The 12,219-nt window shown below is 40.6% G+C and overlaps 1 protein-coding gene across 2 annotated transcripts; it reads right to left on the bottom strand.

Annotated features, from left to right (window-relative positions):
- Positions 1–579: 579 nt before the first annotated feature.
- Positions 580–10,373, bottom strand: slc7a8b (solute carrier family 7 member 8b). 2 transcript variants are annotated; one of them, XM_079347411.1, is made up of 12 exons: positions 10,058–10,373; positions 9,301–9,527; positions 7,452–7,656; positions 6,095–6,246; positions 4,709–4,834; positions 3,960–4,113; positions 3,308–3,431; positions 2,974–3,077; positions 2,390–2,486; positions 2,123–2,272; positions 1,864–2,041; positions 580–1,087 (listed from the first exon to the last, which is right to left on the bottom strand). In XM_079347411.1, the coding sequence occupies exons 2-12, from the start codon at positions 9,455–9,457 to the stop codon at positions 954–956; spliced, it is 1,581 nt and encodes a 526-aa protein (XP_079203537.1). In that variant the 5' UTR covers positions 9,458–9,527; positions 10,058–10,373; the 3' UTR covers positions 580–953. The 2 variants fall into 2 exon arrangements, with proteins under 2 accessions (XP_079203537.1, XP_079203538.1); XM_079347412.1 differs by having other exon boundaries at positions 10,216–10,373.
- Positions 10,374–12,219: the final 1,846 nt, after the last annotated feature.

Here is a 12,219-nt window from a genome sequence, read left to right as displayed (position 1 = left end):
AAGCTGACCGTGACTTCCGTAATGTGATCGCCCAGTGTACGTCCTCTTACGTCGAGGTTCCAGCAGGTGGATGAAACATTGATGAGGAGGTGCAGCAGGCAGCACAATACAAACAACACTACTGCAGCACAGAGCTTTGTGAAATAAACTGGGCACCCCAGTATGAGAGCTAAACAAGAAAAAAACAAGACTACTGCAATTCTGAACATAGAGGTGTATATACCTGGCATAAGCACCACAGAAACATTCAGAATTCACCATCATAAGCCTTCTGTGCACTCAAAGAACCATAGCTGCAATTCTGTGAGATGGTCTGTAGAAGTGTATTTGAAATGGCTCACAGGACATAAATGTGGAATAACACCAAGTTAGTAATTCACAAACATTTCCTCTCTAAAGCCAGGTCTGCCCCCTCTGAATTAATTATTGATTAGGTACTGTGCCTCCAATGACAATAAAAACACACTTAATGTTAGGAGTCCAATATATATAAAAGCCATAAACCTTTTTGAAAAAAAAAAAAAAAAAAAAAAAGTAGTGTTATATTAGTGAGGTAATATTATAAACAAACAGAATATATTAAATATTAAAAATGTTTAATATTTTTTTTAAATGTTTAATATATTTAATATTGCATATTAAAAATGTTTTACAACTGGCTCCAAAACTAACAAACTAGTGCAGATAAGTGGACATGGTTTCAATTGTAATGTGAAAACAACCAAGAATGTGGTTCATCATTGCAGTTTCAATGTTATATAAATTTCAAGTCAGTGCCAATTCATTTCAATCATATTTCCCCACCCGTACATGTAAAAATGGCAGTGAGGATTAAGTAAAAAACAGAGGCAGAAAGTTTAGTGCAGAACAACAGGTGAGCATGTTTTTCATAAGTGCATCTTTTGTGGGGTCAAATGTAAAAAATCACTGTGAGGTAGTCTTTATGTAAATGTTCAATCATCAGTCTGAGAAATGTTTCCGTCTTCATCAGTACCGTCCGTCTTTTCAGGCCTGGAAGGCTCTGGGTTCTTGTCCATGACAGGGTAGACCACTTTGCAGAGCTTTTGGAACAGATGTGTAATTTTACCTGGATACAGTTAGAAGAGACCAGGAACATGTATGTAGTCATTTGGAGTTCAGTTAACTTGACATTTGTCCTTTGAATTATAACCTTTAACAGTCTTTCAAAAACTTGGACAACTCTTGTAAACACATTTAAACCAGGGGCAGGGCCATATGTCATGATAGTGCTGTGACTTACGTCTGCTGTGATTGGCTCATTTGGTTAAATGTTTTTTTTGTAAAAGCTAGTAAAATTATACTCTTATCAAGTCGTTTATTAACATTATCTTAACCTTAACCCCGAGATTGAACCTACAGAAGACTTCACCCCTAATTTTACCTTCAAAACAGAGGACACCATTAGGACTACATATTCCTAAAAATCTATACATTAAAACATCCCTTGACATATTAACATGTCCTCCTGGCCCTTGATCTTGAGGTTTCTAAAAGGCTACACACAACCCTTCATCATACCTCCTTCATGAACCTCATATATCAGAATGAAATAATATTATGTGGGTGGGTTTTAAGAACAAAAACTACCGTGACATTTACAAAGGGTCAGAGTTGGGGCTGAAATATGAAAACACTTGATAGTGCTCTTTTGGGGGAAACAAAACCAATCCTTCTGTATTATGCGTTGTGAGTTTCAGGGAGTCCTGTATCAAACTGAGCAATGAGCCCTCTAAATTTAAACTATGGATATGTTTACACCCACTTGCTTTTTTTTTTTTTTTTTTTTTAAATGTGGAAACTTAAGACTTTTATGCTTGAACCTGGACCAGTTTGTTGCCTTACCCATAGTGACATCAACACACTGTGGCTTATTTTCCCAGTAGACTCCCAGGAAATACACAGGGACGCCCGTCATCATGATGCCAAGACCAATGCCGCAGACGACCGGCTCAGAGTAGAGAGAAAAGACCAGCAGGAAAGCCCAGAACAGCAGGTAGACCACTGGCCAACACAGGCTCACCTGGAGGACACAGATGTTATCACCAGATGGCATGTTGGGTTTTTAAAAGATCATTTTAAGTTGTTCTGTGCGTTTCTTTACCTTGATAGGTCGATATAAATTGGGCTCTTTGATACGCAGCACAATCTGCCCGGCAACGGTGACGCCGTAGAAGAGGTAGTTGATGAAACCCACATAGTTTATGAGGGTGTAAATGTCAGTCGTGCACAACATCAGCAGAGTGGAGATCAACTAAATGAGTTGCAAGGGGAGCGGCATATTATTTCTGCAAACGGTGAACACAAAAGGTGACAAAAAAAAAAGCAAAAGAGCAGATGTGATTTTTTTTTTTTTCTTTTTAAGACTTACAGTGAACAGTAACGCTGGGATGGGAGTGCAACGTTGGACGTGAATCATGGCCAGCAGACGCGGGAGATGGCCTTCCCTCGCTCCGGCGAAAAACAGCCTGAGAGACGAGAGGTTAAGTCACAAGAGCTGAGCCAGCTGGTGCCTGCTTGTCATATGCAGGCATCAGCCGCGCAAAACACTTCAGGAAAAAAAATCTAATGGAAGCACCAGTGAGGAGAACAGGTGCAAATGCAGGACAAAAAACAGGGGGGAAAATGGGCTCAGTGCTTTGGGATTGCTTTTCCCCATTCAGCAGGGTCATTTTAGTAGGTTGAAAAGGTTTCTAGAAGAATGAAGATTTTGGTTCAGGCAGGTTTGTAACCCAAGAAATGAGCAGTAACTCTCCAATGTATTATATACCCGTTTAGATTTTAATTCCCTAATCCGATTCCAGAGCTTGTCTACGTAAATCTCAGGTGGAAAGTCTAAGGCAACATTCAAAAAGCAGCAAAGAAACGACACGCAAAGCAATAAAGCAGCTGTCACAGAAGCTAGACAAAGAAGAAGGGAAGGACAGAGTGGGTGCAGATGTGGGACAAACTGACCGCGATGACGTGAAGAGGGAGCCATTGACTCCCCCGAAGGTGGAGAGCGCCACAGAGATGGGCATGATCCATGACATTACTCCGAGCAATTTCTCTCCAAATGTCTGGGAGAAATATTAGGAGTACAGACAGAAGAAAACATGAACACTTGAGTAACAGCAACTAATCAGGACATCCTTAAAAAGGAGCGTAAAAGGGCAACAAACTAAACATGCCTTCGATCAATGCTGTTAGTCTAGATGGCAGCTGCTGAGATGCTATTACTTTTAGAGGCCATAACAGACTAATAGGACACGTTCTTTTCATGCATAATCCAACACTTTTGTTTCCTCACCACTGCCACAGCATTTGATGCCAGCAGCTCCTGCGGGCTCATGGCGGTGATGTAGGCCACGTTGGCAAACACGTAAACAAAGGTCACCACAGGGATAGAGATGAAAATTGCACGTGGTAGATTTCTGTGTGGGTGAAAAAAAAGATGGCAGTTCATTGTATGCAAGTTCTTTCTGTGACGGAGGTGTGATGCTCCCAAACAAAAACACCACGAAACTCTGAATAATTACTCAGAAACCATTTGTAAACATTTATGGTACCCCTCAGGGATCAATCTGTGGAACTTTTTTGTTGTCTATATACTTTAATGACTTGGTCACAACAGCATCATCATTGTCATCATCAATGTTTTAGTTCCGTTTTCTGGGATGTTGTGATTCTTGTCACACAAACATTTGACACCGTTTCTGGAATAAGCACAACCAAGTTGAGGGCAGAATATTAGAGACACATGGCAAATAAACCAGTAACCATGTATTACATTGCACAGAGAATATAAATAGCCTACATAATTCTGGTAAAAGTGTGTGATTGTCAACGGCTTCTTACGGAGATAGCTTATTTCTGTTTTTTGTCTTTGTTGAAACTTTTTTTGGGGTTAATATCCTATTTGTTGTGGGTTTTTTTCCTTTTTTTAATTGTGCTTGTGTTACCTGTACGGGTCAACCAACTCTTCTGTGACGTAGTTGAGGAAGTTCCAGCCTCCATAAGCAAAGGAGCCTTGTAGGAAGGACAGAGCGATTAGACCAACATTGTACTCTCTGAAGGTCTCGAAGGCGTGGACGGGCTCCAACCAGTAGTAGTGGCCTAAGGTAAAAAAAACAACAAATAAAAACTCAGACATGCATTTAACTGTAACCCGATGTAAACTGCTTTTCAACACTTCAAGCTGTGCAGCAGAGGGCACCACACACAACAATGCTTTGAATGTTTTTTTACAGGCCTTAAACAACAATAAATCTACCTGCTGCCTTGTCGCTTCGCGTGCAGAGCATGTGTTGCTAGTATGTGTTCACTATGCATTTCATCAACAAAGAAATGTGTCCTTGTCCATTCAGATGACCGGTGATGTTTTGTCTGTTATATTGAGATTTTAACAAAGTATTTTGTAGAAGGCATTGCATTAGCTAAAATCAAAGGCTCTTTATTCAGTCATGCCTCAGCACAGATGTAGTCCCAGTTTAGCCACCATAAGAAATTAGCCCGATTCATACTCTTTCATAATCCACAACAGATCATGAAAGGCTGTGATATACAGTATGCACAGTGTGTGTGTGCTATACTTAAGTGCTGCCACTTTAAAAACAGGTTTCCTCTATTACGGTGTTCTGAAGAAATCATTTTCAAATCGGGGGCTCAGTCAAAATACAGTGATATGATGGAGGGAGGGAGCAAACCATACCTTTGCATATTTGGACCAAACCCATGATTATGATGAGGCCCAAAGCCAAAAGCTTTCCTCCAGTGAAGACATCTTGGATACACGTCGCCCAGCGCACACTGTGGCAGTTCACCCACGTCAAAAACACTAAAAAAAGGAGAGAAAAATTAATTACTGCAATGGTAATATCTCTGGATCGAGCCAGACGCCAAGAAACGTCACTTTGCACAGAGAGAACAATGACATTTTTTTTCTTACAGTTGCGACATGATAAGCAAGCATCCAGAAAAGTTACAACTTTAGGAAATCCAACTGGGGGTAAATGCAGGTAACAGTTTTGTGAATAATATTTAACTCCATATTTAATATTTAACTCCATATAGGATTCTCCACATTTCTGTTGATGGGTTTGTGTGGACCTTCGCAGACGGAGATGAAGGGAGGCAAGGATGTACAGCATATTCTGGAAAAGTATTTTGGGATGAATTTTGAGAAAGTCCAATGATGCTGTGCCTGAGTGCAACTCAACAGTTGAAGCCAACCCAGAGGGAAAACATAACAAAAAAAAATTTGCAAAAGTATTTGTTTGACCCTACTTAAATGGGGATGTAAGGCTGTATCTGTTGAACATCAGCATCGTATCATGAGATAATGTGCAAAGCAACGATGTCAAGCCGAGTGTGTATCTGGTGTTTCACATCAAACTAACGCTGGAAGGAAAGTGCACCCAACTGCTGATTATGATGTTTTCTGATTAGGCAGAGACGTCCTGTAGAATATAAGTCTGATTTGGTAAATGTGAAAGAAAATCTGTTTGTGTTGGAATTACAGAGAATTATGTCTCACATTGGCTTGGACCCAAATTTCACAATTTGTGCATATTGAAGTTTCCCTTAAATATGCATGGAGCAAAGGAAACAAATGAGTCATTTAAAATTCATTCTTAAACTTTATCTTATTCTTTATATTGATACTTTTCTGTTACCTGCTACATTTTATTTTGGTCCTATATGCTGCTGGAAACCTACATTTCCCTGAGGGAGTCATCCCAAAGGGATCAATAAAGTTCAGTCTAAGTCTAAACGGTTGTAAATGTTAAACTGCCTGCAGGTTTCTTCACATACATTATACAAATGTTTTTTTTAAAACAGGCTGTGTGAAGAGCACAAGTGTTCTGTGCTTGATCAAAAACATGACACCTGCTGCCTACAGGGGGCTTTCTCCGACAAGAGAACCCCATACGAGGGATACACAATGAAAAAAGAAAGACGGGAAAAAAGGCCTTACATTTCCCAATGTCTGAAATTAAACGTTACATTTGCTGCCTCATGATCTCCATCTGTAAAATGCAAACTTTGAGCATTGATTGGTTGTTGGTTGAATGTTTAGTTTCATGAAATGACTCACGCAGGCAGACAGCAGCCAGCAGGCGGAGGCCGCTCTCCGGGGGGAGGCAGGAGGGGAAGAGCGGCTGCAGGACGTAGTTGGAGAAGGTGAGAGCGATTACAGCCTGGCTAGTCGGGTAGATAACCAACACTGCTATCCACAGCCGCAGAAAACTGAGGGGCAACACAGAGGGGAGCTCAATGAGCCGAGGAACAGACCTGTGTCACACACATTTTCAGAACTACAGTGTGTGAGAACAATACCATCCTTATTACAGTTAAATGTAATGGAAAAATAAAAGGCTAATAGGCATATTAGCCAAGTGCATTATAGGAATGCACTGGAGCATTGTTTTTAAAGACAAGAGGAATGACTGGAACTGGGTCAGCAGCGTTGTGGGGTGCTGGGAGTATATATTAAAGAGGCTTTAATTACATGGTGAGCTGGTGCAGGAGGCAGAGGGAGGGGGTGGAGATTTACTGAAAATTCTCATTAATTACAAAAGGCTCAATACAGCATTGTAATGGACATTTTGAGTGTTTTCATGCATCATTTGACATAATGCTGCTCCAAGGACAATGGACTGGAACAAAGCTTTATCATACAGGAACCCATGTAATGTCTTTAAAATCCAGTCTGTACATAATGAGGCAATGTTTAGACTGTTTCAAAAGGACTCTGACTGAGGTTTTTGTTCATAGAGAATTGCAATCTCAGTTGAAAAAAAAAAAAAAGGTCCAGTCTGTATTTTACCAGCCAAGCTATGTTTAACATTTCACACCCAATATGCTTCACACAGAGCCTTTCAGGGTGATTGTACAGTTGCCTATCTTATTGATCTTTATCTATGCTATATGGCTGCAGTTTCTGCAGAGGTCTTTTGTGTATTTGGCATTGGTGAAAAATCTTTTTACCTCCACCACATCATCATAAGTAAAATGTGACTGGTGAGAAGTTCAGGTCAGGCTGTGCAGTTTTATCTCACAGGTGAAAGGATGAAATGTTCTACAAGAGAAATCCCATGCTGCGGCTTTCAGCACAACGCTGCAGGAGGTTCAGGGGCGGCAGTGAAGAGCCCGCTCCACTATACAAACGGATTCACCGGCCTACATCGAGGCTTTTAGCCAGTCGTAAAATTCTTTGTTCTTGTTAGACTGGTTTCAAATCACGTGATTAGCAGAAGCCTTTTAGCACACTGCAGACTTATTCTGGGATTATACCAACATAAGCGTATAAATTCAATTCTGCTCACATCGTTAATGTTCATTATCGCCACCAAGAGCTGTAACACTCCATGGACGTTTCAAAAAGGAGATCAGCATGAAAGGTCATCTTTCTTAATCTTTGCTTGATAATTAGATATACGTTTCCCCCTCACCCCGCCAGTCCTCCAAAAATATCCTTCACGTATGAGTAGTCTCCTCCTGACTTTGGGATGGTGACGCCCAACTCTGCATAGCAGAGAGCACCGATGGCTGTGATGACTCCTGTGGTCACCCAAACAATTATGGCAACGCCCACTGAGCTGGCATTTTCCAGGACCCCTTTTGGACTCACAAAAATTCCAGATCCAATGATGTTGCCTGAGGAAATAAAAAATAAAAAAAAGATTGGGCCACAAGTCAGAAAGTGTTGGCATCCTTTTAAAATGCTCAAAAAACACAGACAGAGACACAGAAAGACAAAACAGTCTGAAAACAAGCTTAAAGCATCTAAAAATAAACAAGGCAAAGGAAACCATTTCCTGTTGCAAGCTGCCCATTTCCTGAAGTGCTCATGTTAACAGTTTCCCTTATAAAATAATTAACTTGAGCGCTGCGTGGATTTGTTGGTCAGCCCCTGTGGGAAAACGTCTTTAAAATCTGCCTTTCATAGTACAAGGAAGATAAGAATACACTTCCGCGTGCCAGCTTTGTTTGGACTTTCACATCTGAAGTGTTTGGAAGCAGTGCAAAGCTTTTAAGTTTTTTTTGAACAGAGAGTTAAATATTTTATTTGCAGCGTTTTTCTTTGCCTTCTTTTCGAGCAGAAACGATGTCTGATGCCTGGAGAGATGGCAGACTGAGTTGCCATGTTGTGCCTGCAGGGACCAGCACAAAGCAACAAAGTCTGAATAGAAATACAGAACGTTTCTCAAGTACAAAAACATCCACAGCGCAGATCAGTAACTGGGAACATGTGGGAAAAGGCAGAGGAGCTCTTTTAACTTGCTGCTGTATGAAGGTTGAATAAAAAACACTACTTGTGATGGCAACAGTTGTCAATTACTGCTTGTACGGGGAGATAAGAGGTATTTTGCAACAGTAATGAATAGACTGCTTGTAAATCCTGGTCCAGACGATTTTTCTGTTTCTTATCTATAGTCGTTTTATCTTCACTTTTAAATGTTTGCATCATACATTTAATAAACGATTCACCACATGTTCCTAAAAAAGAGGTTTTTATACTTCTTTGAAAAAGAATCGAACCAGGCATTGTGATATAATACACTAGACAGATTTGTCTGGATAATGGTGGATACCAAGCCAGTTGGAAGGCCTTTTTATTAGATTTTTTCTGCAATATCTATGACGTTGAAGTGAATGAAGTCAACCAACCAGGAAAAAAAGAAATTGAAGATGAAAAGCATTTGCATGGGCGCTGGTGGTGCACTGGTTAATGTGAGCGCCCTATGTATGGAGCGGGTGAGCTGGGTTTGAATCTGAACTGTGTGTCTATTCTCTCACTTCCCTCAAGAAAAATCGAGGGTAAGGAAAGGAAGAGAATAAGCCCGACTTGATGGGGTGAGACATTATATATAGTCTTCTTGATGAGTCGAGAGAACTCGTATTGAGGTGGACGGTTCCAGGTCATCAGATCAAACTGTTCAGTCTGACATAACACACACCAGCGAGGAGAGGTGCCCACTCGACCATGTTGTAGATGATGCAGCACTGGGGTTGTCTGTACCTGGCCAGCATGAACAAGTCCGGGTCAGTCAAGGTGGAAATGTTTGTTTGGTTGTGATGGCTACAAGGGGGCAAGTGGTAATGTATGTGACTGATCACAAGGGCAAGAGGGCATTTATGTTTTCTTCAGTATAGGTAAGTTTTTGGGGTGTACCATGTGTCCAGATTATACAGCAACGCTGACACATGAAATAGTCAACTCACATGATTATGAAATGGACTTTCATAATAAAATGTCTGCACATGAGTGATGGGATAAAATCACATGCGCGCACTTACCGATTATAATGCCACAGGCGCTGCCTAAGCCGATCTGTTTCTTCAGAGCCACCCCGGAGCCTCCTGCATCCTTCACCACACCACACTGAGGGTCGGGGGGCTCCGACTGACCTGCCCCACCGGTGCTGCTGCTCCTCTTCCTCGGGCCCTTCGTCATCCTGCAGACCTGTCCAGTGTGTCCCCCTCTTTAAAGTCCGGGTACCTGGGGCAGCGACGCCCAATTTACCCTATCATGAAAGCATACATTAAGATATTAAATCGGATTTGTTTTAAATTCTGCGTTTCTTTCCCCCCATACACATACTGTGCTGACTAACTCCCCTCCTGCACATGAGATGGGATAACGCCGGTGGCAGAGGTTTCCATCTTTAGTGGACTACAGTGGAGCTAAAATTAGAAACATCCCATTAATAATCCAGAGTGCACACAAACAGCGGTCCAGACGGAGACTTTAAATAAAAGGGGTTATGCTCCGGATCATCAAATCAAAGTTTATTTCTATAGCACATTTAAAACAACCTTGGCTAACCAAAGTGCCGTACAGGAAAAAAAAAGACACTATAAAAGACAATAAAAACACATTAAAAAGGAGCATGAAATAAAATAAAAAAGATGTCAAGCTCAGTATTAAAGGCCAGAGCAAAGAGGTGGGTTTGAAACGACCAGGCGTTTAAATAAATGCAGTTTGACAAGAAAAATAAGGGTTAATGTAAACTTAATGGTTTGTAAATGTTAGGATATTAAAGTTCAAATTTACCAGTTTAACAGCTCTTAACAGGACCAGCTCGAGCTTTTCTCCGCGTGCATCAAAAAAGACGGCTGGATTTGGTAATTAACCAATCAGAAGTACGCTCCCGGCAGGCTGTCCTTTTCTTTAGTTTAACTAAAAAACAGACTCATACCGTGATGACCCACCTTCCCAGCCGCAGTGACTAAAACGCCGGAAAGCTTCGTGTTATGTGACGGACTTCATGTCTATCATTGTCCCTGACTGCTCGCCGTGATGAGAAGCGTGGTAACAAAAGACTTACAACTGACAGCCCCGATAAATAAAAAAGCTGGTTATTTTCAGCCAATCAGTGCAGCCTAAATTATCAACACGTCTCAGGCACCGCCCACTGAGACCAATAGACAACATACAACTTAAATACCATCGAGCTTGTTCTAAAAAGCTGACAGAGATGTTTTTTTTAAATTATTATTATTAAAATGAAAGCATTATGATAAGCTTATTACAAAAGAAAAATGTAAGAAATTGTAAAATATCAACAAAGTGCATGTTGGACTACGTGGACAACAAATGATACAGTATATCCTCCCAAACATCTGTTTTCAAGCAGACTACAGAATTAAATAAACGTTATGCCAGATTATAGTTTAACTTGCTTAATTCTAATATGCTCATTACTTTTCAAATATTTGAATGATTTTTTTTTAATGAGGTTTCAAAATAAACCAAAAAAAAGTTATTTGTTGGCTTGGTTTTTGGCAGAATGATGCCACCTACTTATTAGACGACTTCAACCACTTGTCAAAATGTTACAAACCAATAACCAATAATTATCTGAAAGCTGCATGTGGACCTCTCAAGGGAGTATAACAGGAAAATGACTACATTGTCAATTTTATTATAAGCATTTTCTTCACATTATCAAAATGTCGTGTCATCTTTTGACTCCAGTTGTGTCGTCTTCAGCAAATGAAACTTGTTAGACATGTGTGATACTGTCTGCTACATGATAAGAGCAGACAGGGCGTGTCTGGGTCAACTCTGAGTCAAGGAACTTCAAGAGTGACATTGTGAATGAGAGGTAAAGAATAGACGGGTGTCGGGACATGAAGTGTGTCAGCCTCAATAATTGTCAAAACTCATCAGCTCAAATCAGCTATGATTTGACAGCTTGTGAGATTTAAAATTATTTTTCATTATATTGTGCACCGTTTCTTATGACTATCCTGCTGCTGTAACACTGTAAATGTCTCTGTTGTGGGATAAATACAAGTTTATCTCATTGATGCAGACTTATTTGTACACTATTTTACATCTGATAGGTTTGTCAGGGATAATTTCTTGATAATAAAGGCACTTTAACCATTTAAAAGAAACTGGCCTTAGAGCTTTTCAGTCTCCACACATTGGGTCAGTGTGGGATGTGAATACTGCCAGAGGAGTGTTCATGACTTGTGCTCAAAGACACTGACATCTTGAGGGACATCTACTGGACAACCATCATCAGTTCAGCTGAAGTTGCAATCCCACTTTTATTTAATATATGTATGTCTTTGTTGGGGGGGGGGGGGGGGGTATCAAAGTCCATCTCTACGGGGGGGGGGGGGGTCTCCCACAGAACAATTTTAGCACCAGAAATGTCTTTCCCTCAAGGTTTTCTGCACCAATCTGAAATTCTGATTTATCAACAGGTCCTTGTGTTTATTAGCCACATTTTTAGGCAGTGTTGCATTTATTTGAAAACATGTAGACTCCAAGTTCTGGTTTCTGTTCTCTTTGGACCTGCAGAGAACAAAGGAAAGAGCAGACAACACCAACAGCCACATTTTAAACACTGAGGTTATATCTCCCATCACTGAGCTGTGCTGTGTTTGAACCTCGGCAGACTGAATGTCTCACCGGCTCGTTTAGTTTGTTGTGTTACTATCCAAGATGTAAAAACCTTGACTGTGCATATATGCAGTTTGGAGTATGAGAACAGTTCTATATAACAGAGATGGACTTGTTTTTACAGACTGCACTGCTGCGGAGCAAAGAGTAGGGGGAGACGCATCTACGTAGGAGCATAAACTGCAGCATGATCAAATAAACAGCCCGTTTCTACGATCTCTGCTTTGGCAAATCATCGAACACCACTAATTTGTAGTGCATAAGTCATATATATTCATAAAGAATCCCAAAAACTCTCC

Source organism: Symphodus melops (genome assembly GCF_947650265.1).
Source record: "Symphodus melops genome assembly, chromosome: 7".
In the NCBI taxonomy this organism is placed as follows: domain Eukaryota; kingdom Metazoa; phylum Chordata; class Actinopteri; order Labriformes; family Labridae; genus Symphodus; species Symphodus melops.
This window is presented reverse-complemented; position numbering and strand designations above follow the sequence as displayed.

Bases quoted from the DNA above. Each gene is read 5' to 3' on its own strand.
- slc7a8b (XM_079347411.1), bottom strand. From the start codon at position 9,457: ATGACGAAGGGCCCGAGGAAGAGGAGCAGCAGCACCGGTGGGGCAGGT. The intron at 2,273-2,389 runs GTAAGTCTTAAA...CAACTCATTTAG, and splicing joins TCCCAGCGTTACTGTTCACT to TTGATCTCCACTCTGCTGAT. The intron at 2,042-2,122 runs GTAAAGAAACGC...TGTGTCCTCCAG, and splicing joins ATTTATATCGACCTATCAAG to GTGAGCCTGTGTTGGCCAGT.